The 26,017-nt window shown below is 48.1% G+C and overlaps 11 protein-coding genes across 11 annotated transcripts; 4 read left to right on the forward strand and 7 right to left on the reverse strand.

Moving 5' to 3' along the window:
- Window positions 1-86: 86 nt before the first annotated feature.
- N7508_009992 (RCC1 domain-containing protein) lies at window positions 87-1,716 on the forward strand (the record flags this gene model as incomplete). The annotated part of the gene is made up of 2 exons (XM_058468052.1): window positions 87-839; window positions 892-1,716. The coding sequence occupies 2 exons, from the start codon at window positions 87-89 to the stop codon at window positions 1,714-1,716; spliced, it is 1,578 nt and encodes a 525-aa protein (XP_058315898.1).
- A 347-nt stretch (window positions 1,717-2,063) lies between these two features.
- N7508_009993 (Chromosome segregation in meiosis protein 3) lies at window positions 2,064-2,961 on the reverse strand (the record flags this gene model as incomplete). The annotated part of the gene is made up of 3 exons (XM_058468053.1): window positions 2,064-2,558; window positions 2,616-2,694; window positions 2,744-2,961. The coding sequence occupies 3 exons, from the start codon at window positions 2,959-2,961 to the stop codon at window positions 2,064-2,066; spliced, it is 792 nt and encodes a 263-aa protein (XP_058315899.1).
- Window positions 2,962-3,285: 324 nt separating this feature from the next.
- Window positions 3,286-4,101, forward strand: N7508_009994 (putative NADH-ubiquinone oxidoreductase 21 kDa subunit; the record flags this gene model as incomplete). The annotated part of the gene is made up of 4 exons (XM_058468054.1): window positions 3,286-3,345; window positions 3,428-3,444; window positions 3,499-3,973; window positions 4,027-4,101. The coding sequence occupies 4 exons, from the start codon at window positions 3,286-3,288 to the stop codon at window positions 4,099-4,101; spliced, it is 627 nt and encodes a 208-aa protein (XP_058315900.1).
- A 213-nt stretch (window positions 4,102-4,314) lies between these two features.
- On the reverse strand, window positions 4,315-5,124 carry N7508_009995 (nucleoside deaminase; the record flags this gene model as incomplete). The annotated part of the gene is made up of 5 exons (XM_058468055.1): window positions 4,315-4,391; window positions 4,445-4,542; window positions 4,597-4,805; window positions 4,865-4,969; window positions 5,017-5,124. Coding segments are annotated over 5 exons (597 nt in total), but the record flags the coding sequence as incomplete, so codon positions are not given.
- A 374-nt stretch (window positions 5,125-5,498) lies between these two features.
- atrA (protein kinase MEC1) lies at window positions 5,499-13,946 on the forward strand (the record flags this gene model as incomplete). The annotated part of the gene is made up of 11 exons (XM_058468056.1): window positions 5,499-6,078; window positions 6,131-10,655; window positions 10,704-11,658; window positions 11,708-12,195; window positions 12,244-12,373; window positions 12,432-12,520; window positions 12,576-12,698; window positions 12,784-12,956; window positions 13,010-13,128; window positions 13,189-13,352; window positions 13,727-13,946. 11 exons carry the CDS (start codon window positions 5,499-5,501, stop codon window positions 13,944-13,946), a joined length of 7,566 nt encoding a protein of 2,521 aa, XP_058315902.1.
- A 1,015-nt stretch (window positions 13,947-14,961) lies between these two features.
- On the reverse strand, window positions 14,962-17,271 carry N7508_009997 (putative AAA family ATPase; the record flags this gene model as incomplete). The annotated part of the gene is made up of 2 exons (XM_058468057.1): window positions 14,962-15,678; window positions 15,733-17,271. The coding sequence occupies 2 exons, from the start codon at window positions 17,269-17,271 to the stop codon at window positions 14,962-14,964; spliced, it is 2,256 nt and encodes a 751-aa protein (XP_058315903.1).
- Window positions 17,272-17,596: 325 nt separating this feature from the next.
- On the reverse strand, window positions 17,597-18,323 carry srgA (Rab family GTPase srgA; the record flags this gene model as incomplete). The annotated part of the gene is made up of 3 exons (XM_058468058.1): window positions 17,597-17,919; window positions 17,976-18,243; window positions 18,294-18,323. 3 exons carry the CDS (start codon window positions 18,321-18,323, stop codon window positions 17,597-17,599), a joined length of 621 nt encoding a protein of 206 aa, XP_058315904.1.
- Window positions 18,324-18,705: 382 nt separating this feature from the next.
- Window positions 18,706-20,765, reverse strand: N7508_009999 (NCA2 family protein; the record flags this gene model as incomplete). The annotated part of the gene is made up of 4 exons (XM_058468059.1): window positions 18,706-18,943; window positions 19,001-19,126; window positions 19,179-20,696; window positions 20,749-20,765. The coding sequence occupies 4 exons, from the start codon at window positions 20,763-20,765 to the stop codon at window positions 18,706-18,708; spliced, it is 1,899 nt and encodes a 632-aa protein (XP_058315905.1).
- A 321-nt stretch (window positions 20,766-21,086) lies between these two features.
- On the forward strand, window positions 21,087-22,356 carry N7508_010000 (sterol desaturase family protein; the record flags this gene model as incomplete). Its single annotated transcript, XM_058468060.1, has 4 exons — window positions 21,087-21,097; window positions 21,365-21,605; window positions 21,659-21,744; window positions 21,795-22,356. The coding sequence occupies 4 exons, from the start codon at window positions 21,087-21,089 to the stop codon at window positions 22,354-22,356; spliced, it is 900 nt and encodes a 299-aa protein (XP_058315906.1).
- Window positions 22,357-22,805: 449 nt separating this feature from the next.
- N7508_010001 (siderochrome-iron transporter MirB) lies at window positions 22,806-23,313 on the reverse strand (the record flags this gene model as incomplete). Its single annotated transcript, XM_058468061.1, has 2 exons — window positions 22,806-23,109; window positions 23,201-23,313. 2 exons carry the CDS (start codon window positions 23,311-23,313, stop codon window positions 22,806-22,808), a joined length of 417 nt encoding a protein of 138 aa, XP_058315907.1.
- Window positions 23,314-23,337: 24 nt separating this feature from the next.
- N7508_010002 (siderochrome-iron transporter MirB) lies at window positions 23,338-23,925 on the reverse strand (the record flags this gene model as incomplete). The annotated part of the gene is given in 3 exon segments (XM_058468062.1): window positions 23,338-23,709; window positions 23,774-23,811; window positions 23,826-23,925. 3 exon segments carry the CDS (start codon window positions 23,923-23,925, stop codon window positions 23,338-23,340), a joined length of 510 nt encoding a protein of 169 aa, XP_058315908.1.
- Window positions 23,926-26,017: the final 2,092 nt, after the last annotated feature.

Here is a 26,017-nt window from a genome sequence, read left to right on the forward strand (position 1 = left end):
CGCGTCAGGCCTACCCTTTCACAGTTCCCATACATTCCTCCCCCCTTTATCCCCTTTCTTTATTATTTCTTAGCTCTTGATTTACAATGCCTCCTAAAAAGAGCACATCCGCTGCGCCGAAGAAGCCAGCTGCGAAGGCTTCAACGGAGACCAAGACCACTGGTCGGAGCAAGAGAAGCGTCACAACGACCACCAAGACCGTGAAGGAATCCAAGTCGCGCAACATGTCCACAGCTACCACCAAGTCTACGACCGCAACAAAGAAGCGCAAGGCCGATGACGATGAAGAGCCCAGTGAAGCCAAAAAACCTCGCGTCACACAAGCCCGTCAAGTGAAGGCGACGAGAGTGGCTAAGCCGAAGTCCAAGGTCAAGGTGATCATCAATGAGGCACCGAAAACCAAATTAAATGTGTTTGTCTGCGGCGAGGGAAGCTCTGGAGAGCTTGGTTTGGGCGCGGCAAAGAATGTCATCGATGTCAAGCGCCCACGTTTGAATAAGCTTCTTAGTGCCGAGGAAGTCGGTGTCGTGCAGGTTGCTGTTGGCGGTATGCACTGCGTCGCTCTCACCCATGACAACAAGATTCTGAGCTGGGGTGTGAACGACCAAGGAGCGTTGGGCAGAGACACCGCGTGGGACGGTGGCTACAAGGACATGGATGCCAACGACTCTGATTCGGACGACGATGACAGCGGATTGAACCCCCACGAGTCCACACCCACTGCTATTCCCGCTAGCGCATTCCCCGAGGGCACTGTTTTTGTCGAAGTCGCTGCCGCCGATAGCTCGAGTTTCGCCTTGACTGATGACGGTCTGGTCTATGGCTGGGGTACCTTCCGAGTAAGCATTGTCTTTGTCTCATGCCTGTGATATCTGCTGACTATGAATCTAGAGCAACGATGGAATTCTTGGGTTTGACGCGACGCACCACGTCCAAATGACCCCCCTCCATATCTCGTCTTTGAAGAAGATCACGCACTTGAGTTGCGGAGCCAACCACGTACTAGCCCTTGGTGACCAAGGTCGCGTTTTCTCTTGGGGCTCAGGGCAGCAGAACCAGCTGGGCCGTCGCATCGTTGAACGTAACAGACTCAATGGTCTGCAGCCCCGCGAGTTCGGATTGCCCAAGAATATTGTTCACATCGGCAGTGGTTGCTACCACTCATTCGCTGTTCACACATCTGGCAAGGTTTTTGCATGGGGACTGAACAGCTTTGGCGCAACAGCTATCCGCGAGGGTGCCGGTGATTCTGAGGCTGCCATCGTGCATCCCACTCTCGTTGAATCGCTTTCGGGAAGAAACGTCACTCAGATTTGCGGTGGCTCTCATCACTCGCTTGCCAGAACAGCTGATGGCGAGTGCTTGGTATGGGGCCGCCTGGACGGCTTCCAAAGCGGCATGAAGGTCGACACGCTCCCCACCGAGTCCACTATCAAGGATGAACGTGATCATCCTCGCATTCTTATTGAGCCCACCCCCATCCCCGGCATCAAGGCCAAGGCTGTTGCTGCAAACTCCGATCACTCACTTGCGATTGATGCCGAAGGCCGTGCGTGGTCATGGGGCTTCTCAGCTACTTATGCCACCGGCCAAGGAACCCAAGATGACATCGAGGTGGCCACAATCATTGACAACACTGCTGTTCGTGGCAAGCAGTTGAACTGGGCGGGTGCCGGCGGCCAATTCTCCGTTTTTACAGAGGCTGCTAGCGCGTAAAAAGAACCGATCGTTCTCTCCTGTACTTTAACATCTAATGTCCCTTTTATTCTGAGATTTCTCTTGCTTGGGGCATTTGCACCCTTTCCGCAATCTCCCGGTGCCAGCACTTGTGTGTTACTATGTAACCTGCTACTATCTTTATGTCACCCCCTTACTTTTTGTCTAAGTTGTGGTGGTGCTTCAAATGAACCATTGGTCAAACTACTATTCTTTACTGCGGGACTGGCATATACTCCTGAACCATAAGGTCGATGTTTCTAAAGTGTTGTGGTTCTATAAGTTGAGATTGAATAGAATGGATCAATTGCTGTCATTGAAATCTATCGTAAAAGGTATCTCTGCAACTACAATCCAAGTTCCTTCATGGCTTCATATTCAGCGTCGTAGTCGTCAAGATTATCAGGCGGTGGCCGTGAAGATGATGCAGCCACATTAGAGGGATGATCGGCCATTGGCTCATCTTGCTCCCTGAGTAGATCATCTAGATCGTCGTCGTCAGGCTCGGGGTAGCTGGCAGTCTGTCGTGTGCCTTCGTGATCTGGAATGAATAGGTCCCCGTCACCACTCTTCTCTTGCTCTGTGGAAGCCGAAGCATTACTGTCACTATGATGGGTTGCATTTTTGAGAATCTGAAGACCCTCAAGCATTTCTCGCGTAGGCTCGGAGCTGTCAAAAGGCCTTGGTTTCTCCTCATCAATCCATTCTCTTCGCATGACCTGAATTCTTTTTGAATGTCCCAGTTTCTCGATCATTGCCAGGCCATCGACGAACTTTGCGCGTGGGTATAGATCGTCAAGCCATAGTTGGTAGAAGTTGAGAAGGCGTGCGGCATCCGAAAACTTAAGTCGTAAGTGGTTAGTGGGGACAGGCTCCTTGGGATGCGTTGGAGAACAAACCTCGTGCCCTTTGCCTTTGAACTTCAGTTTGCGTCTTGCAGATTGCCGTAGCTTGGGAATCCCCGCTTGTGAGAGTAGACTAGCCTAATCAGCATCACCATACTTGCTGCGAGGGTAGACATGCTCACCGGCTTTCATCGAGTTTCGCGACGGGTTGCCGTTGCTTTGTGACCTTAACCTCTTCGTCGAGGCCAAGACCAAGTGCAGAATCCCCTGCGGTAGCGATTTTGGTATTGTTGGCATGGTTGTTCGCTGGGACAATCTCATCCAGTCCGACATCATAATCAAAAAGATCGTTCAAATCATTTGCTGGACTTCCATGCTCTGAAATGTTCGCGTCGGCCATAGTTCCAATACGATATAACGCTGGAAATTGAGTTTGTATGTATTGTGTTGGATGCCGGACACTTACAGGATCTCAGGAAGGTCCTTGATTCGCTCAATTGCTGTACTTGAGGTGCTCAATGGTTTCAAGTGTTCAACATCAAACGCAATCAATCAGAGGCCGCCTTGACGCGTGACGCGAGTAGCAAGTTCTCGGTGCTCTGATTGGCTGCCGGTAATTCTGCCCGCCTTCAATGCGCTATCCCTAATTGGGCTAGTGTACCCTCCTCTCCTCCAACTCCCAGAACTTCAACCTCAACTGCACATTCAACCCTCAAGTCCCAACATGGCGACAGACACCAAGACGGCCATTGTGCCCCCTAAGCGGGCCAGCACTGATTACCCAGTATGATTTCCTGCACAATCTCTGGGAACCGCATTTTGCTTCCCTGTGCGCCTTTTGGCTCTTGTGCTAACATATCCCACAGTTGATCGATTCCGACCCGTACGATTTACCCCGGATTTTAGAATATTGACTTGGAGCTCACACCATTGACAGGCATTTGAAACGGGTGTTCGGATATGCCCGGCCTTCCGACTACGCCATGGCTGGTGGAATGGCCTCAGTTTCTCCCATTGCCTTCTGGGTCATGGAGAGAACCAGCCCGTCGCATGTGGGCCGCGGTGGCTTTGCGCCCGTTATGCGTCTCGCTACAGCTGTCGGTCTGATCGGTGGTCTCCATGTGCTCTACCAGCGCTCCTGCAGTATGTCAACCTATATTCCCGGATGCTTTCGCGAGGTTTTTAATGTCGCCGCTTACACCTTCGCAGGACGTTTCTACGGCTTCACTGAGAACTCGAGGGAGGTTGAGATGGACACTCGCGAGATGGTCGACAAGGTCAAGAAGGGCGAGCCTTTGTACGGCGCTTCCAAGGTGTCATCCTACCTACAAGGTGTCGCAGCCCGGAACTCGCGCTACTCGGAACTCTTTATCCATATCCTCCCATGGATCAATGTTGTCAACCATGACCAGGTACGTTCATATTCTGCCTCATTGGGCAGTCCATGATATTGACTGTTTTGCAGCATGGTGTCGACACAGCCAAGTACTACCAGCAGGCTGAGCGGGAATTGGAGGCAGAGCGGACTGGCTCCTCATGAATCACCCAGCAAAAATGATGGAGAGCCTTTCCGGTGCAGACTTGTACACATATCCGCTTTCGTGTGTGTTTTTGGGGCGCAATTGCTATTTACAATACAGATTCCCATTCTGATCAACCTTGAAATGGTTTCATTTGAGAGTACATAGGACTTGGTAAGACAATATTCAGTCGTAGTAATACGTGCCATTTTTGAGAAAGTGCACACCTACAATGGTGTTGATGCTTCTTCACTGCCATCCTCAAATTTAGTATTCAACTCGCGATTCTTCTTTGGTCTTGGGTTGGGAGCTGGCATGATGTTAGCAGGTGGACGGCATCCAAGTCTAATAACTCCTAATTACCTTTCTCGTTCTCCTGGATGTAGAACCGACGGAGCAGCATAATTGCTTCCTTCTCGAACAAACCACCGTACACAGGAAATGGTGGGTCAATTGAGGAGCTATCTTGGGTCAGTCTTTTGCACTGATTCTGAGCAGCTTCTGGGCCTACTCACTCGGAATGTAAAGACAACACGCCGCCAGTGCCCCCAAAACGATCATTCGCACAACCGAAGTACACACAGCGTATGCGGTACTGCTTCAAGGCAGATGCACACATCACACAGGGCTCGACTGTCACATAGAGATCCGTATGTTGCAATGCTGATCTGGGGTAGGATTGGAGCATTTCTGCAATCGCTATGAACTCAGCGTGCCGGGTACCCTTAGTATGGTTAGCAGGTTTTTTCTCATGTAGAAAGGCTGTTCCATCAAACCACGTACATTCATGGATCTATTCGTATCGTTCATGCCATACCCCACAATCTGATCATTGTGCACCAGAACACAGCCCACGGGGGTTTCTCCTGACTGGAGTGCCTTCTCGCCCTGTCATCGGATTCAGTATGAGTTCTCGCCGTGTAGGAGCATCATACCATCAGCAAAGCCTGTCTCATAAAATAGCCATGCCTTGAATCCTCTGCCACCGCGGGGTTACCCGTAAACTCCACGGCGGGCATTTGAGAGGTCTCTGGGGTCTGCATTGTTTTGGGGAAGATGGTTCTAGTTGAATAAATTCTCTATGCCAGAGCACAGGCTAAAGGGATGAAAGACGTTAGAAGGAAATGATAGTGGCAAGCGAAATTTCAAATGAGGTCAACCATTCATGGCAAAGCTGAGCTCATGTCATTTCTAGTCAGCCAAATTCATCAATTTATTTGAAGATCCGGGATGGTATTGAACCCGTAGGATCATGAGAATTATTCAATGTAAAAATGTATACGCGGTGGTGGGTAATGGTGCCTCAGGTGTCGACGACATATCAACTCTTCGCGTATCTGCACCTCCTTCACGCAACTCCGGACATCTTGTTCGCGCACTTTAGTTCTTGACTTTTGCCTGAACATGTATGTCCCATATGGCTGCCGAGGGAGACAATGAACGGGTCGCCGTACCTGGGAACATTTGGAGACCTGAGCCCGCCTCGTCAATCCTTGCTGCGCATTTTGCACCGCGTCTTGCCTCCCAAGGGCACGATGCTCAGCTCACAAGAGAGACTTTCTCTCAGCTACGACAGGAACTTCTTGGTGAAGTTCATAATCAATTACGTGTGGATGAAGATGTCACCGATGTTAACAAACTCATATGCATTGTCTTAAAGGCTGGGCTCGATATCAGCCCAAAAAGCAACTCTCCGGAGCAAAGCTTAGAAGGGCAAGTACTTGACTGCTTAGACATTATTCAAGCTAGTATTGAGAAAGCTCCCCAGGCTCTATGGGCACCATCTGACCCACTCATATTGGGCGAGGATGTACATGCGCCTCTGTTTTCATGGCTAATCATACGCCTGATTCGACTTGCCAACATCTGGACCTCTGAGATCGTACGCGATAGGATACAGCTTGTATGGTCTAGTTTAGTTTACTGCAGCCAAAGGCAAGCCCGGTCACTGCCTTCAAGCTATGCGGTTTCTGCGTTTCTGCGTGCTTGCACGTCAGGTCTGTTTCTTTCTTCATATCTGACCTCGGGCAAGGCTTACAAATTTAGCAGATATATTGCTTTCACTTGAAAAGTTCCAATTCAATACTTCCTGGTCGTCACGCCACAAAAAACTGACAATGCCCGCGGAAAGTGGGACCCTCATTGAAGACATCGAAAACCTAGGTCTCTCCCCTGGTTTGTTCAGTAATTGTACAGTCCTTGGTGATTTCCACCAATCATTTTCACTGGCCTGTCGATTGCTAGATTCGTTCAGTCCTAACAATGATGTGGTGTCCCGTGCAAAGCATCACGAGTTCAACCTTTCGTGGACGCTGAACGGATATCATCGCCTACGAAGGGTCATTGTCGAGTGGTTGTACCTCTCTGGAGCCCAGCCAGCTCCAGATGACGAGACTATGTCTTTGCAATATCTGGCTTGTTTGCAGCGTTGCTGGGTCTCGGGATCTCATGATTCAAGTCTACTTTCAAACACAAGCCTGATTTCTACATGGTGTCAATGCCTACGTGGACTTTTGGGTCTAGGTATTCTAGATCAATTGCCTTCTGTTCAAGCGCTTCTGAGTTGCTTCCTGGATGATCTTTCACGAGCAGCAGCCAACTCAAATTCACTGGTTAAACAGTTGAGAGAAACCCTGCCAGCTTTGGAAGATATCAAATCGGTTCATTCAAACGACCAGTTCTTTGAGTCACATCTATGGAGCTCCCTCAGGAGATTACATGCCAAGTTGGAAACTTCCTCAGCTGATGCCCCGATGGAATCAGATTCCGCTTTCCAGAGACCTAGCGATTTACCGCAAGATGAGCCAAATGAAGATACCCGAGCACCGAAGCGGTTGTGTCTTCCAGGACTGCCGAGTGAATCCGACATTCAGGACTTGCTCCAAGTTCTAGAAGGAAGATTTTCTTCCGTTCTTCACTCTGACTGTGGCAAATCAATCCCAGAACTGCTTACCTTCATCCAAAAATCGCACGAAGAACTTTCCGATCCTCAGAAAATTGAAATGTTGGACATTCTTGGCAAAATCGCATGTGCAGTAACAAGAATGCTTCGGAGGAAGCCTTCTGATATCATAGAGCAAGACACCTTCTTCTGCCAGAAATGCGATATGGAAATAGGTCCGCACAATGACGCAGACGCAGAGTATCCTGAGTACGGCGAAATTTGGACATTGTTTAATCTCATTCTACCAAGGCTGACACGCACACCCGGTCCTCGGATATCTGCAATGGTTGCCTTGAGACGAATTCTAATGCATGCCCCAAACTCGAATCAAATGTATCTTTCAACTTCCGCCTCTGGGGAGTTCTGTCTTCATTCACTTCGAAGTTCAATAAGGGAATTACGCGTTGCGACTGGGCATACCGTGGTGGCTTTTGTGCGTCCAGGTCTTCCAGAAGATGTTCGTCGCGCCAATTTTGTCGTTATACTCGAGTGGGTTAAGAATCTCTCAGAAAAGGACGACATGCCAGTGCAGGAAGCCTGTATTATGACACTTTGTCGGCTAGCAACTGTCTCAGAGGATGAAGAAAAAAACATCATTCTTTTACGGCTATTGGAGTATCTCGCACATCCAAACCCCTACGTTTGTGCTGTGGCCTATAATGAGTTGTCAAAACTTGCACAGCACTTTTCTTTGACGCCTGCTGGCCTGTTTCGGCCTTACTGGAGAACTCTCTCAGTGACGGTTGTCAAGAACCTTCAATCTCGCCCACATATGGCTGAGCAGCTATGTGACTTGCTTGGCATGAAGGTGGATGGCTTCCTTCGGCTGACGGAAGTTCATGTCTTGCCCTACTTAGTTTTGACTCGGAAACGAGACATTATTTGCAGAATTGGAGCTAGTCGCAATGAGGGCGAATCTGCTTTTGATGTCTGCTCAGAAAAAAACAACCTAGCCGCAATCCTTGCGTTTCTCTTGTCACAGCAATCAGATAACCCAGAAGCCATGATCATGTCCCTCTTGGCAGAGATAGATCCCGCTTTCAAGGGCCGATCATTGGCAGAGTTAGTCAGAATCGAGCCAATTCTCATCACCTGTGATCTGCTGAAAAGTCTTGGTGATGCGGGCGAGCAGAAAAAAGAAAGGTTTTATCAAGCCCTCCATCGTCTGGCCACGTTCGTCCCACGAAAGATTACGCATGGAAACACGTCAAAAAAGGCGGATCTGAGTCACTTCATTGAGGAGCATGTTCTCGGCATTATCACCCAATTCGCAAATGCTATCAACGACTTCCAAGTGAGACAAACGTTGGCAGAAAAGAGGAGAAACATCAAAGCCATTGAAGAAATGATCAACATTGCCCAGGGTCACGTTAGCAGTGCTTTGCCCCAGGTCTGTGCCTGTCTTCGCTCAGCTCTTGAGATTGAGGAACTTAGCGACTGTGCATTCTCAGCATGGAAGACCTTGGTTAGCTCACTTAGCGAAGAAGACCTTGAACCGATAATTGACCAAACACTGGCAATTGTGATTAGATACTGGGATAATTTGACCGAAGAGAGCAGAAACCGTGCCTGCGAGCTCATTGATCACATATTGATAAATCATCAGAGTCTTGTGAGAGATACATTCAACACAATGCCTTCGCTTGCATCCATCCCAGAATTGGCCCCTTTCGATGCCAAGATCAATGACCTTAGGGCTCAAATGGATGTGCGCAGCCAGTTCCTGGCGCTCATACGCCGCTGCCAAAGCGAGAATGCCACCGTTGTTGAACAAGCATTGATTGAATTGGCACCTTTTCTGTCCGCAAATGAGGAGTTCCTCCACGACTCTGTTCTGAGCGAACAACCAGATCCTGTTATTGCCCATCTGACCAGGTCGCTGCTGGACTGTTGCGTGAAATTCAACACTACCTCAGACAACATTACATTGCTGTCGGCGCGATGCTTGGGGCTTGTCGGCTGCCTTGATCCTAACCGAGTAGAGACCATAAAAGAGAAAAAAGACATACTTGTTTTGTCCAACTTCGACAGAATGGAGGAAACGGTTGCCTTTATTCTTTTCTTTCTCCAGCACGTGCTAGTCGAGGCATTCCTGTCTGCTTCCAATACCAGAGCCCAGGGCTTTCTAGCATGGGCCATGCAGGGTCTTCTCAAGTTCTGCAAACTCAATTCGGTGTTTAATCAGCGGTCTCGCGATCTTCAAGGCGACGAAAAGCTTCAGCGCTGGATGGAGCTTCCGGAAAGTGTTCGGAACACTCTCACGCCATTTCTCACATCTACGTACACGGTCACTGTGGTTACCAATCATGCCGAAGTCAGATATCCGCTGTTCTCCCCTAAATTGACTCACAGCGAGTGGCTTCGAACGTTTGTGCAAGACCTTCTGCAAACAGGCAACGGAGATAACGCAAAAATGGTCTTCTCCATATCCAGTCGTGTTGTGAAAGGTCAAGATATCTCCATATCTTCTTTCCTTCTACCCTTCGCGGTTCTGAACCGTATTGTGGGAGGGACTGAACATGAGAAACAGGATCTTCAACGCGAATTGATGAGAGTCCTTTCACATCCTGTCCCTGAGACAAACAACAATGCCCGTGAGACCATAATCAGCAGTAGTCAAAGTGTGTTTGAAGTGCTCGATTACCTTTCCAGGTGGTTACAAGGAAAGAAGAAGCACCTGAACGGCCTGGCACAAAATTCCAACCATTCGAGTCGTTCCAATAAAGATTTGAGCCGTGACGCGCTCATCGACAAATATTCGTCACAGATCAAGTCTGTGGAAACACTACTATCTTCCATACCTCCTGAAATCATTTCCAAACGGGCGGTTGAATGTAAATCATTCTCCAAAGCACTCTTTCATTGGGAGCAGTACATTCGAAAGACCAAATCAAATGGAGGAGAGCAGGACTGCGGCAGTCTTGAGCCTCTGTACCAACGATTACAAGACATCTACAGTCAAATCGATGAACCGGATGGCATTGAGGGCATCTCAAGCCACTTGTCCGCCTTAAACATTGACCAGCAAGTCCTTGAACATAGGAAAGCAGGAAGATGGGCCACGGCACAGAGTTGGTATGAACTGCAACTTGAAAAAGAGCCCAACAATGTCGATGCTCAATGGAATCTCGTGACATGTCTCAAAGAATCAGGTCAACAAGATGCCATTCTTACTCGCTTCGAGGTTCTAAAAGAAAGTGAATCAGCGGCTTCGCGATTCCTTCCGTTCGCAGTTGAAGCAACGTGGATCATGGGCAGATGGGATAAGCTAGAAGGATACCTTAGACTGTGTGCTGAACAAGGCACCGAAGAGTTCAATGTTGGCATCGGGTCGGCTCTTGATGCTCTTCGCCAAAAGCAATCAAGTTCATTCACAGACAAGATTAATGAGCTCAGGCTCAATGTTGCTCGATCACTGACCGCCAACTCAGTCGCGTCACTACAGTCATGCCATGATGACATGCTTCGATTGCATGCTTTATCAGAGGTCGAATCTATTGCCAGGGTCGAGTCTGATCGCTCTCATTCTGGCTTACTTGATACGCTGGACAGACGGCTGGATGTGTTGGGAGGTTACCTGTCTGACAAACAATACCTTTTGGGGTTGAGACGTGCCACCATGGAGCTAGCGTGAGTTGCGCCTTAGGAACATCTAGAATTTGACTAACTCGTATTAAGGGGCGAATTTGCCGATTCTGACATCTCTGCGGCGTGGCTGACTAGTGCACGTCTATCACGCAAGGGCAACTTTAGCAGCCAAGCGTATCACTCAATGCTGAACGCTGCACGGTTGAAAGACAGGTCTGCTACCATTGAACATGCACGACTCCTCTGGAAAGACGGACATCATCGAAAGGCTATTCAAACTCTTGAGGGTGCCATATCTGCCAATGAAGCCACCCAAACCACGTCCTCTTCAAGTGACGTTGAAGCCATGTCATTCCTCTCGAGCCGTGGGCAACATCAAAATGAATCCACTGCCCTCGCGCATCTCATGCTGGCTAAATGGACAGACAGAGCTGGTCAGACACATTCTCAGGCCATCGTTCAGAGATACCGAGAAGCTATCAAGCTCTATCCAAAGTGGGAAAGGGCACATTATTACCTGGGAAAACATTACAACAAAATCCTGGAGTCTGAAAAGGCTAAACCCATGGGAAGAGAGGCCCAGATATACTTGAGTGGAGAAGCAACAAAGCTTGTCATTGACAATTATCTTCGCTCATTGACATACGGGACCAAATATGTCTTTCAGACGCTGCCCAAACTTCTTACACTCTGGCTTGAACATGCTTCTATCGTTGAACAGCCACTTGATCCTAAAAGGGGCGACAATGAAGATTTCCAGAGACACACAAAAGCCCAACGACAGAAGAGTCTGGATGAAATGCATGCACAGCTGAAGAAATACATCGAAAAACGATTGCAAGCAGCTCTCTTGTTCACAATCCTACCCCAAGTTGTTGCCCGGATCTGCCATCCCAACAGCACAGTCTACGATCTATTGACGCGGATTGTAGCCAAAGCGGTTCACAATTTCCCACAGCAGGGTCTCTGGACTGTTCTTGCTGTTGTCAAATCATCCAACAAAGAGCGAGCCACTAAGGGCTTCACCTGTCTGCAAAAAATAATGGTAAGTAGCTACTTATTCAACCAGCTCACACACTCACTGACCTGCCTAGGATTATGGTAACAAGTCCAAGGGAGACTCATCCTCGGCATCCGAAATTCGCCGCATGATAAACCAAGGCCAGAAGTTTTCCGAGGAACTACTTCAACTATGTCTTGCTCGAGTTGAGAACAAGGTATCCAAGGTCCAATTGGGTCGCAATCTAGGATTCAACCATAAAGTGGCACCGTGTCGGCTGGTAGTTCCTTTCCAGGCGATGTTGATTCCAAGTCTTCCTGCCAGCCAAAACCTCGAATACATCAAAGGATTTAGAGCTTTCCCTCGAGATCCGACAACCATCGAGGCCGTTCTTGATGATGCCCAGATTTTGAATTCGCTCCAAAAGCCACGCAAGATTAGCATACGAGGGTCTGATGGAAAGATCTACAACGCACTGTGCAAACCCAAGGATGACTTGCGGAAGGACCAACGTCTCATGGAGTTTAATAACATGATCAACAGGTTTCTCAAGAGAGACGTTGAATCAAGCAAGCGGCGCATGTGTGAGTACTTCTGGTTTATATGCATCCAGGCCCAAAGCTGACGCAGATTAGACATCAAAACATACGCCGTGACGCCTTTGAACGAGGAATGTGGTCTCATCGAGTGGGTTGACAACCTCCGCACGCTGAGGGAGATTATCATGAAAGGCCTACGCGAAAAAGGAATCACGCCAAATGTAAGCTTATGAAACCTATCCCGGAATTTTTATATTGGTTTGTTGACGAGTGCAATAGTACAATGAGATCAGGCACTATTTGGAAGATATCTGCGCCGACCAGTCATTCTCAAAGCTGCCGTTGTTCACAACCAAAATCTTGGCTAAGTATGTTCCAAGATCGCTGTTTTGGTCGGTGTTCTGCCGTACTGACAGACAACAGGCTTCCCCCAGTTCTTCATGAGTGGTTCATCGAGATGTTCCCCGAGACAGAAGCCTGGTTCACAGCCAGACTGCGGTATACACGATCTTCTGCCGTTATGTCAATGGTGGGATATGTCCTGGGGTATGTTAGATCGCCATTCCATTGCCCATAGAGGACTTCTCCTACTCCTACCTCTGTGAAACTAACATCTGCTACTACCTTATAGTCTAGGCGATCGACATGGCGAGAACCTCTCGTTCGAGGAAGGCACAGGTGGCCTACTACATGTGGATTTCAACTGTCTGTTTGACAAAGGTCAAACATTCGAAAAGCCCGAGGTGGTACCATTCCGACTGACTCATAACATGGTCGATGCGTTTGGCGCTTATGGATACAACGGTGTGTTTGGATGAAACCTCCGTGTTGGTTCCGTACTAATCCTAGAGATATAGGTCCGTTCAGACGGACCTGTGAAATCACTCTCAGTCTTTTACGACAGAACGAGGATGCTTTGATGACTGTTCTTGAGACCTTTTTGCATGATCCAACAACGGATTTCATTGGCAAGAGGGTGAGTACAACTTGACATGTCTCGATGAGCTGCCGCTAACATGCACAATTTCCCCCTCAGCGCCGCACTCATGTTAATGTTCCCGATACACCAGCCGGTGTTTTGGAAGATGTGCGAAACAAACTTCGCGGCTACATGTCTAAGCAGCCCATTGCCCTTTCCGTGGATGGCCAGGTAGATGAGTTGATCGTGCAAGCAACAGACAAGAAGAAGCTAGCGTCGATGTATATCGGATGGTGTTCGTTCTTCTGAACTGTCAATACGATTCCACTGCTTTGATCCATAGTCAGAAAATACGGTCTAAGAAAATGAGAAATAACAAAATATTGGTACTCGAAGGACACTGTTCTTGCTTCAGCCGCTACTTCATAACTCAGGTTTCATTTTTGTTTTCAATACATTGATTGTGGATATCCTGCGAAAGACAATCGGTTGCCTGCAACAGAAGGCCAAGTAGATGTGGTAAAGTTGCACACCAAGGATCCACTCCATGAAGACAGTGAAATGATATTCCGACACATCGAGTGCTCAATGGCGGTTTCGACCCCGGCTTCTGGCTGGGCTGCGGCTTCGACTGCTGCCACCATAACTGCTATAGCTTGGGCTACGGCGCCTGTGGTGATGCGAGTCTGCGCGAATACTACCTCGTCGGGGTGGGGGAGACCGTGATCGAGAGGAATATGACCGCGAACGAACGGGAGATCGTGAACGTGACAGAGACCTTGGTCTGTAGACATCATGACGTTCCGTCGGCCGTCCACCGCCGTGTCTTCTTGGCGAAGATTGTTGGCCTGCATATGGTCCCCGGCCATATCTAGGGCGGCCACCATTCCCTCGGTTTGATGCAGGGGGCGGCGATTGTGAGAATTTCCGTCGGGGAAGAACAATTGAAACATTCAGGATGGCCCCATCAAGTTGAGCCTCGTGCATGTGAGCGATGGCAGCCTCTGCATCGGCAGGATCATAATAGAGAATATATGCCGTTCCACGATTGGTCATGACTAAAACAAGAGGAGTTAGAACTTGTACATCGAGGATTGGACGAGAGGCAAGACTTACAAGCCTTGTTGATCGGAAGGTCGAGATACTCAATGTCTCCAAAGTCCCCAAAGATTTCTCGAATGTGATTTTGCGTAACGTTTTTGGTTAATTTTTCTACCACAATCTTTTATTGAGATGGACGTTAGCACATGCTTCATACTCGTGCAGTCTCGGGGGGACTTTGCGTGGAATTGCATCAGCACTGACCTTGGAACTTCTTGGGGGGCTTTGATTCGGAGTGAGTGAGCGACTGTCACTCTTGCTATGATAACGACGACCACCTCGGCTGCGACTGCGGGATCGGGTTCTGCCACGAGAGGGGGATCGGGTTCTTGAGCGATGGCGGTCGCGATGTCCATGGGAAGGACTCCGACTAGTACTACGGGGAGTTTCACTTAGGGGCCTCGAGCGACGCGCAGAACGCGATCGCGATCGTGGTCGGTCTTGGTCGAGTGAGCGCTGTGGTGAAGGACCGCGAGGTGATCTCATGGACATGTTGAAGACTAGGCGCTCAGGGCGCACGACGATTTTGTCAAGTATGGTAAGAGTCCAGGGATTTTGAATTTCGAAAAATCAGAGGCAATGTCAGATGCAAAGCGCAGATAGCAGAGACTTGAATTCTCGCAGTTGAAGAAGAAAGGAAGCTCGGAAGGGATGCATTCTAAGCCGCGCTAACCCGATCTAGTAATCACCTCTCAAGTATATAGTTTCCCTTCACCTTCGCTTTTGCTTTTGATTTTGCATTTACTCTTGATTTTGGTCTTTTATTGTACAGCATCTTCAAGCGTCCTCTTAGCCATCCCTCCACTGTTCATACTCTTTGATGACAGCATCCGTAATTTGGCGCCTCACTTGTCCCAGGGCATATTCAAAGTGCTTCCACTTCACATCTAGTTCCTGCTGAATCTCCTCTTCTTCATCGAGTGCAGCATCTCCGGCAGTTTCACAGATGCTGACTATCTCTGCGCCTGAATATCCCTCAGTCAAAACTGCCAGGTCATCCAAGTCAACCTCCGGATTCACCACGGACTTGCTGGCCCAGATGCGTAGGATTTCCTTGCGCGCTTCAACATCCGGCGGACCGATATAGAGGATGTTATCCAATCTTCCAGGACGCATCAAAGCCGGGTCTAGAACATCGGGCTTGTTGGTGGCCGCAATGACCAGTACGTTTCGGAGCTCTTCAATGCCGTCCATTTCGTTCAGCAAAGTCGTCAAAACATTCACACCTCCTTGGGAGCTGCCACGTCGTGCAGCAATAGCATCAATCTCATCGAAAAATATGATGCTAGGCCTTGCGGCCCGAGCTTTTCGGAAAATCTCTCGCAATGACCGCTCGGATTCTCCAACATACATGCTGAGGATCTCGGCGCCCTTGACTGCCAAAAAGTTCAACCCAGCTTCGGTAGCCAGTGCCTTGACCGTCAATGTCTTTGAACATCCAGGTGGTCCGTAGAGGAGAACACCCTTTTTGCTATTGACATTGAGTCTGCGCATCCGTTGAGGATACTAGTATGCAATGTCAGTTTGACTCCAAATTGTTGAGTTTGGGATTCTTCTCACCTTCAAAGGTCGCTCGACTGCTTGTTGAAGACGTCTTTTGATCTCATGCTGTCCACCAATATCCGACCATCTGACCTTGGGTGTCTCTAGGAAAACCTCCCGCATGGCAGTAGGACGAATCTCTTGCAGAGAGGACATGATATCTGGCTCTTGGATCACCAGCGGGATAGCCATGTCACCTTCGTTATCACCATCAAGGTGTGAGCTATAGGGCTCAATTGTGGAGTTGGCGGATGTCACGAGGGAGCTCTTCTCCATCAGTTGACGCTGTCGAGCTTTGCGACACACTAGTTGCAGGAGGGCGAAAAGGTCGGCTCCTACATATCCGTGTGTCTTTTCGGCCAAGAGCTCCACAAGTTCATCGGTCAAGCCAGCAGAAACTGGCCCACGAATGGCTCGTAAAATTTCGGCTCGGTCCTGTGCGGTTGGAACTTGCAGTTCAATTTCCGTCCCAAGTCGCTGGGGAGTTCTGAGGGCATCATCGACCTGGTTGGGGTGTCGGGTTGCAGCTACCACTAGTGTTGATGTACCTCGGAGCGCATCCAAATTTTCACACAAGACAGATGCAAGAGACTGGGATTCGAACGAGGTTCGCTTTGGGGCAATGAATTCCAGCTGGTCGATGATTATCACACTGGGTTTAGAGCGAGCTGCCTCCTGGAAGAGATTGCGCAGCTTGCCCTCGCCTTCGCTGGTACTTCTTCCCAAAGAAGAGGTGCCAATTCTGAAGACTTGTCTCCAGCCAGCCTTCTCGATCTGTTCCAAAAGACTTGTTTTGCCGGTGCCTTTCGGTCCATAGAGTAGGATACCTCGGTTGTTCTCGTAGAATGATGGCATCTCCGGTTTCCGCGGATCGATATTGAAATCGGATAGGCTCTCATTAATGTCCTCAATCTGGCGGGATAAACCTCCAAGGCCAACGGACTGGACTTGGAGATCAGAGAACGTTTTTGCCATAGACACACCCGTTTCTGCTCCAAGGGAGATCCTGGAAGTATCTGTGAACTGAAACAGTGTGTGGCTAGAGTTGGGATTTTTAGAGCGGATGTTAACCACTCGGAAACTCCTGGGTTGACCCTTGAGCTCCAGTTCAAATGTCAGTCCCGTAGCCAGAGAGCCGCATCTGAGAAGCTTTTCATCCAAGGCCCATTCCCAGTGAGGTCTATCGGTGTCCGAGATGGCACCGTACTTGTCAATCTTGTCGGCATCGGAAGAATCCTCTAATGTCACCAGTTCGATATCCTCCAGGGAGCCATCGACCTTGGTGATAGAAACTTTTTCTCCAACTTTGATACCGTAGCAATCTTGCAGAGTCCTTGATGTTTGCATGACAGTATTTTGAATATTTTCTGCTGCATACCATGCTATGGCAGTCTTCGGTGGCCCATCCGCTTGCCTTAAGATGCAGATACTCTCGGTTTGAAGCCTCAAAGCAGCTAGCGATGCAGAATTAAGATAGATTCGAAATGCATCTTTCAAATCCTTCCTTGCCGTTTGTTTCGACAAAGGTCGAGCAGTAAAACTGCGAACCTCGGCCATGTTGAAGGGTGGGTTGTGATTCAAGAATGGTGAGGGTGAGTTTTTTTCCCCTCATGTATAAATTAGTTAGAAGATGGCAAAGACCCCAAAGATCTTTTTCCCTGGAGATTAACTAGTTTTCGGGAGAAAGAGGTGCAAGTATCAAGAGAGATTTTTTTTGGAGGGGCAACTTCGGGAACGGTACACAACAGAAATCAATGTACCCCAGAAAGTGGGCCGCTGATAGGCATCTAGACTACGAAACATATACACTGCACTTGGACATTCAGACATGAAGAAACCCAGAAAATAATAGAATAATAGCTCAAAGACAATGGTAATACAACTAACAGCACTTTCCTCCGGAGTTACCGTTCACACCCGAGCCCTGCTGGTCTATACTCACCCCCTGGGAACCCGATTGTTCAGTCTTGGATGTGTCCATCCCCTTCTTGATATCCGATGCAAGGCTGTAGAACGCCTTCTCAATGTTGATGTTGTTCTTAGCCGACACCTCAAGGAAAGGAATACCGAGTTCATCGGCAAGCTGCTGGCCTTGCTCGGTAGTAACCGCTCGTTTCTCTTCCCAGTCACACTTGTTTCCAATAAGGATCTTGTGTACACCTTCGCTAGCGTGCTGCTCGACGTTTGAAAACCACGTCCGAATGTCTAGAGGGAGAACAGTGTTAGGCACTTTCCACGGGGAAAGAAAAGAAAGGACTGACTTTGGAATGATCGCTCGTCTGTCACATCATAGACAAGGAGAATACCCATGGCGCCTCTATAGTACGCCGTCGTGATCGTGCGAAAGCGCTCCTGGCCTGCTGTGTCCCAGATTTGCAGTTTCACTCTCTTTCCGTCCAGTTCGATCGTGCGGATCTTGAAATCGATGCCGATGGTAGTGATGAATGATGGGGTGAAGGAGTCTTCGCTGAATCGTAGGAGACAACATGACTTGCCCACACCGGAGTCTCCGATCAGCAGTAGTTTGATCTATAACAAAGTCAGATTGCGTATCTGGATCTAAGGCAGTGGATACTGACCAGGAAGTCATAATTCCGTGTGCCGGCCATATTGGATGGTCGTGATATTTGTGAAGAGGGGGTAAAAGGTGGCAAGGTAAACAATCCTCAGATCAAACCCCGTTCAAATCTTGGGTTGTAAAGAAAGGTAGATGGAATGGGGGTGTTTGGAGAGAAGCGGAGAAGCAGCGTGGATAAATTAGAGCCGAGTATCTTTCCCCGGAGGTATCAAAGGATAGAGAAGAGGAACGATGCGACAAAACTCGAATGTAAGAGTGTAAGGGCGTTTACACAAGCGTATGACTAGACTTTTAGGAAAGGAGGTCGATGACCTGAGTGGAGGTGATGACGGTACGCAAGTGCATTATGTAAGCATCATGTGTTCAGTCTATATCTATGGAGTACAGAGACGAAGTACGGTATATATTGTCTTTCATTGAAAGTATGACCATCTCATCCTCTCAATCACACGAAGTTGCTTGTCAACTCCATTCTGTACGTTGAGCAGATCTTGGATATCTTCCCGGAACTCTTGATACTTCATACTGCTAGAAACCGCCCTCATCTGCTGCAGTAGAGCCTCCGCCTCGCAGATCAATTGACCGGAGTCTTTGTATGGGATCTTTCCATTTGCAGAAATCCCAGAGGATGTCAGAATCCGAGCCACATTCCTACAGCCATCGTAATTAGCATTTGAAGTGTAGTTTGAACGGTTAGGGGCCGCATACCGCAATCCACGCTTGAGTTCATGTCGATGCTTGCCCTTTTGCAGGCCTCGTCGGCTACCCAAAAGGGTGCCCAGCCATCTCAGGGCTGCAAAAGAGACCAAGATCCCTGGGGTTAATCCAACGAACCTAGCAAATTTCAATCAATAATGCTCATGGTTTTCAAATCGGGAGCACATACCCAAAGACAAGTTCTTGGCTCTTCAGTAGAGCATCAATACCGCTGATGGCAATCTCCACGTCAACCTTGGTTTTCTGGATTTGAATCAAGAGGGCACGGATTAGATCGCCCCGAACGGTTCCAACCAGTGGTGACCGCAAGTCTCTTTCGTACGCTTTCAGAACGGGGGTCAAGTCACCCTCCTTAACTGCGTTCACGATGGTGGTGGTGTCTGCTACTCCTTCGTGAAGGTCCGGGCGATCTTGAACAAAATCAACCACCATTCTTTCCAAGCTGGCTCGATCAGCCAGCAGACTATTCTTGCTCATGATAGCGATTTCGCTTTTTTCATCATGCCTGATGGTCCCAATGAGCTTTCGGATGGGGTGCACAACCCAGTTGCCCCAAAAGTCGATGGTTGTGGCACCAATGTCCATGATCCCCTGGATGATTTCCTCCTGTCTGTTGGACAAGAACCTCATCGACACACTGCCGAAAAGGATGGCAGCTGAGATTGGTAACCAGTAGCGGACCATGCCCGAAGGCCGTCCATGGTGACCAACAAATATTGAAACTGAAGCTTTATGTTGTGGCAACTTCTGTCGGAGCACATGCACAAGTCGTTCGATTAATTCGAGGGGCTGCTGGACGCGGGGTTCACTCTGTGCTTGCAATTGCATGCTATCAGTTTCTCTCTTCAGAGCTGCAAATACGCACCCCTCCAATGCCTGGATGCTGGGCTCAAGTCTTATCTGGTGACAGACAGCTTCGATTAGAACTACTGCCCTGCATACTTCATCGCGCCATTGCTTGCCTAGGTCCATAGAGGTGGCACTCGCAGTGGATTCATCGGCCTCGAACGAATGCCACCCTTCCATCAGAAGGCCAAGGCTGCTGGTGTGAAGATCCTTCATCGCGAATATCAAGTCTCTTTTTTGCCGCATCTCCGCGCGCGACGACCTGATGGGAGCAAGCAAATGGCCACGTATGGAGTGTCCTCCTAATTTCCAGACACTTTGTTGGGCAACCTGGTAAAATTGAATCCACCTGTCTACAATGGACGAGGTGCCTTGAGTTTGTGTCAGATATGTGTTCTTAGTCCATCGAAACAACTCTACTGGGGAGGTCTGGATCGTATACAGGCCGCTGTGCCAGACTGAACCCAGCATCTCTCCCCAATAATAAGCTTCATCGTGGAGTTCAAGCGTTTGGTCCAGAACAGTGCTCATGAGCAAGCCAGATGTCTGGACGGCAGCCTTTGCTGCTATTATCCATACGTAGTCAGAGGCATTTCCAGCAGAGACCCCAGATATACTAGGACTGGATTGGAGGCGAGATATAGCCGGGTCAGAAAGCAAGGCTGCCAATCGAGTGGGGGATAGAAGAGGTTGTGTCTTTGATGTCACTGAAATAGCGTGGATGACATCTTGCAACTGGTCGATATGTTCTTGAGACTGATCAGGAAGAGAAGCGGCCTCAAGTTGTTGAGTTGTAATCTGCTGGAGGCGGTCTAGCTGTGTATTGACGCCACAAACTGTTCTGCAAAACAATTAGTAAAATTGACGTGGATCTGTGGTCCCATTACACTCACTCTCGTATGACCGACATAACTCCGGTGTAGAAAGAATGAAGCTCGAGAGGAAGAAGGGGATGCCGTCATACACAAACACAGCAAACAGCAAACAGCAAACAGCACAAACCAGTCAAACAAGTCAAAGTGTACTCGCGTCTACGCGTGTACAGAACATACTGACTTCACTACAGGTACATGTATTTCTAAGTAAGTTAACAAGTAAGAAGAACACTATGATACTGTATTTACTCTACTTCATAGTTAATATGATAGACTGGAGCCTAGACTTCTTCAAAGGTCAAGTATAGATTAAGATCGTACGATTCAGCCATACACAGACGAGGCAATTCCGCATTATGCAGGTGGGGTGACCTCGGATGCCGGCCTGCCAGTGGCCTTATGTCCCCCCTTCAGGGGGTCTCGCCACGTCGGGATTCGATTGTCCCTGATCGTCTTTTTTTTTTTTTTGAACCATTTTCCATTCCCCCCCTTTCTATTCGTTCTTTTATAAGGAACCGCTAGACTTCTTGTTTTCCATTTCTTCACCTTTCTACTTTCACTCATTGGAAACACATCATGTACGCTCTCTTTCCCTTTGACTTCTTCCACTCTCCCCTAATTTTTTTGGTTTTAGGAACTCAACAGTCTTGTCCTCAGGGACGTACTGGGGCCAATTCGAGGAAATCTCCAAGTACAACACCCAGCTCAATGTGGCCGAGAGACTGTGGGCTGCCTGGTATGCCTGGATGCAGAACGATGTTCTCGCCACTGGCATCATGTCGTTCGTGATGCACGAAGCAGTATACTTCGGTCGGTCGCTTCCCTGGATTTTCATCGATACTCTGGGCCTGTTCAATCGCTACAAGATTCAAGGAGTAAGCGATCTGCTTCATAAAAGGGTATCTTTTCCATTTCTAACACCATCTAGAACAAAATTCCCTCGCTCCGCGAGCAGTGGGACTGCGCAAAGTTCGTCCTTCTCAGTCACTTCACGGTTGAACTACCTCAGATTTGGTAAGACAGTTGGATTTTCTGGCCATGAAATCTCATCTGACAATCTCCAGGCTCTTCCACCCCATGGCACAATTCTGCGGTCTCTCAACCTCGATCCCGTTCCCCACCCTTTGGACCATGGCATACCAGATTGCCGTTTTTTTCGTGATGGAGGATACTTGGCATTACTTCTCTCACCGTGCTCTTCACTGGGGACCTCTCTACAAGGCCATTCACAAGATCCACCACCAATACTCGGCGCCTTTCGGCTTGGCTGCAGAGTACGCGTCTCCTATTGAGGTGATGATCCTAGGCTTTGGAACCGTCGGCTGCCCTATCCTTTGGTGTGCCGTGACTGGTGATTTGCATATTCTCACCATGTACATCTGGATTGTGCTGCGTCTGTTCCAGGCCATCGATGCACACAGCGGCTATGAATTCCCCTGGAGTCTTCACCACTTCCTTCCCTTCTGGGCTGGTGCTGATCATCATGATCTTCACCATGAGAAGTTCATTGGCAACTATGCTAGCAGCTTCCGCTGGTGGGATTACGTCCTTGACACCGAGTACACTCCGGATGCTCTGAAGCGCCGGAGGGAGAACAAGGCCAAGGTTTCAAACAAGGCGCAGTAAAGCAGACTTTGGTTGCTCATATTCTTTTTTCCCCTCTTGGCCTGATTTGATTTGTTGTCCAGCTGGCAACGGGCAATCGTGAAGGCTCTCATGATACCATCTTGAGGATGGCCTATCAAATGTGATAATGTATTTAATACAACGTTTATGTGCTTTGAAGCAATAACTTAGACTTTTAATGGGATAGCCATTGGCCTGTCCACTGCATTCATGCGCTCCCTTAGGAAACCGGTAGCCCTAATTGAGCTCTGATCCGCAAGTCTTGCGATTGTTGGATTAGTACAAATGTCCCCCGTGTGACTTGTACGGTACATGTATACATGTATACGGAGAACTACCTAATGGCTGGGCTAACTTTGATCAATATCTTTAGTCCTAACTCTATCATCACACGCTCAGGTGATACTGTATGTACTTCTTTGGCGATATCTCAAGATAGGCATTTCATTTTAGAAGACAGTACCTTTGGTTTGACCCATGTTCTTGACGTTCAGATTCCTCGTCATAGCTACCCAGATGAAGCCCATAAACTCGGCCCCAGAAGCAAGCACTCTTATTTGGGCGGAGCCGCAGGCTTTCACGATGGCATCCCGCGTTAGGCTACCGACTGGGTAACTGAGCTGCGCCAGAAGACGTTCGTAAATTAGAGTCAGATCGGGTATAGCTGACTCTGGAAGGTTTTGCTCAAGTTGCTTCAAGACAGTGTTTGTCCAGATCGCTCCACAGATTGCACTTCCTACAGCGTCGCCAATACTCCCCCATCACGAAAGGTAAGGCAAGTATGGCAAGCTGCACGCAAAGTATAAAAAAGACTCTTCCAGCGACTGAGAAAATGATCTGGCACAAGACAAGGTAGCCAATATATCCACCCGGTTGGCGGAAATGAACCACCAGGCTCAATCCAAATGTGTTAAGGGATACACGCCCCCATAGCATCCATTCGAATCGACCTGTCATACGGACAAGTCATCCAGCAAGAAATCAGAAGACAAAGGAGACCACGCTGAAGGTGTTGCCGACATATCTAGCTGTGGTAACGTCTAGCTCATACACCACCTGCAGAAAGGATGAGAGGTAACTGGCATAGCAATAGCAAGATATCTGATATGTCATATCCAGAAGGCATGCACTCAGGATAATTCTGTCGGTGAGAATCTTGTATTTCAGGAACGGCACGGGAGCGAGGCAAACCTCATATAATCCAAATCCAATAATAATAATCCAACCCACCACAGTTATGGTAATGATATAGCCCGACTGATAGCCATGGGGAGCAGTACTGGCTGATGTACAGGGAAGGAGAAGTATGACGAAGCCACCAGCGAACAGAAAACCCCCCTGGGACTGTATATCCTGTTGAAAAATGGACGAATGTTAAGAATAGTATCACTCACGGACAAAATCTATGATACCCCACCAAAGTTGTTGCACATTGAACGTTTTGGGGGTGGTTTCCTAGGTGATAATACCTTCCTTCTCGGCTCGGCGCAGGTTATAGGCCAGCAAGCCATATATGGGCATTGCGAATACCGGCAGGATGATTGCCCCAATTCCATGGCCCCATCCCATCGCCAGTTGACGTGGCCTAACAATTCTACAGCGGCCTAGTACCAGCAAATGCCGAGATCAACGTCGGTGACGAGGTAACTGCAAATGCGATGCCTCAGTTCTCAAGTTCGTGACATCGGTTGCGAGCACTTCCCAGCTATACGTAAGACCTCCGATACCGACCGAATAAAAACCTTGGTCTGCATGAGCAAAGCTGCAGTAGTGAGACTGGTGGCCGTTGGCGTCTCACCTCTCCAACACATTAGGTAAGGATATTATGCGATGCAGCCAAAGGAACTATACCCAGAATGCAAAATCGTAACCATCAGGAGAACCCGCTCGGTGACAGATTTGCTACCGAAAATCCTCTGAATTCTGGAGAGGGCTGGCATTTCGAAGCACGAGATAGAAAGCACAAGTATAGGAAATCCTTATAATGAGAGGTGAAGGGCTTATGTATGTGGCCCAAGGCCTATCAAATTAGTCAAACTAGTAGAAAGGCCATGCGCGAGGGTGGCAAGTTCCCGAGCTATACTAGTGTATAGGGTCAATGCAGATATATTGGGGCACACCGAAGTTTACAAAATTCTAGTCGATTGAACAAATGGCCCCCAAAATTCTAGTGAGGTGGCGCCAAAACGGGTCTGGTCTAGACGTGGGCCAAGATCAGATTAGATTGATAATGGCGGACCTCTTGGCATATGACCGATTTTGATGATTGAATGCCGATTTAAATACGCGTGGCATCGCTGGATGGTGCGAATTTTGCAAACGGAGCCTGATCTTGCTACGTTAATAATCATGTAGGCTTTCAATGCGGAGTTTTCACTTAAATTGTACATAGGGCTTTGGACGACTGGATAATGCATTCCACGGATTCTTTGTACACAATGATTTGCTGTCATTGTATTGATCTTACCTATACCACGTTTTTTGGCGGCTTTTGTGGCAGCGGAGAGCAACTGTGACCTGGTCAGTTGGATGTGGGTCCACCCTCTCGGGCCACAGTTGAAAATTGATCCGAAATTTAGTGGTATTGTTATACTAATACCTCTTAACGGCAAAAAGAATCCACAAGTATAACTCATCTCTACTATACAATTATCACTTTTCTCCCTTTTTTATATTAAACTTTAGCTTTTTTTTATGCTATCTACTTATTCATAGACATAATTTAATAATTTAACTATCTTAATAAGGTAGAAATTATTACTTTTAATAATAAAAATATTATTTATAAGATAAATTTCATAAAAAGTGTGTACTTAACTAGTATAATATTAAGGTAATAGGCGGGAGGCGCCGGGAGGGAGGGGTAGAATTAGGGGTAGGGTTACTGTGAGACCACGCAGAGTCTCCGGTTTAGTTAGGTAAGCGAAGTAGAAGCCTCAGCTGACGTGTAGTACAATATGGTTCTATTGTAGAAGAGACTGAACGCTGACCCTTCCCAGGGTCAGCGGGGATGAACTAAATACAGGCTGGCCCAGCTTCCGGGCGGTGAGCAGTACTATACTGCCACGATTCCTGAGGCACCACTCGTGCCTCAGGTACCAACATAAGTAGTCGAGGGTCCTGACAACAACCCATTGGGGCCCCAAGAATCATTGCGGTTTGAACCCAAAAAACCAAAAACCGCAATGGTTCCTAGAACTGGCCCCAAAAACTGACCCATTTGCGGTTTGGGTTGGTTCGATTTTGCGGTTTTGCGGTTTTTGGCGCACTCGAATTTCGTTATAGTGTAAAACTCTAATAATATAACGATTAATTATCCTCCTATCGAGGACGCTTCCGCGATCGAACTAATTGACGAGTTTAAGTGCTTCCCTCCCAAGGGACTAGTAGAGTAAGAACTATATTTTTAGAAAAGTCACCAGTATCTCCCTCTCTCTCTTCTTCCTAGGCGCCCTCCTTATTATCACTAATTAGGTCAAGTTTAAACTAATCTAGTATATCTTCCTTTTCCTCTCTTACTACTAGACCTTGATATTTCCCATTGGACTAAAAGAATTTACCATCTTTACATTATTTTCATAATAATGATGGATAAATCGCTGAGTTATCATAATAAAATACGGTAATTTAAATATGTTTTAGCGAGTATTAAGACTAACAT

This window comes from Penicillium antarcticum, assembly GCF_028974205.1.
Source record: "Penicillium antarcticum strain IBT 31339 chromosome Unknown utg000009l_segment0_segment0, whole genome shotgun sequence".
Lineage (NCBI taxonomy): Eukaryota > Fungi > Ascomycota > Eurotiomycetes > Eurotiales > Aspergillaceae > Penicillium > Penicillium antarcticum.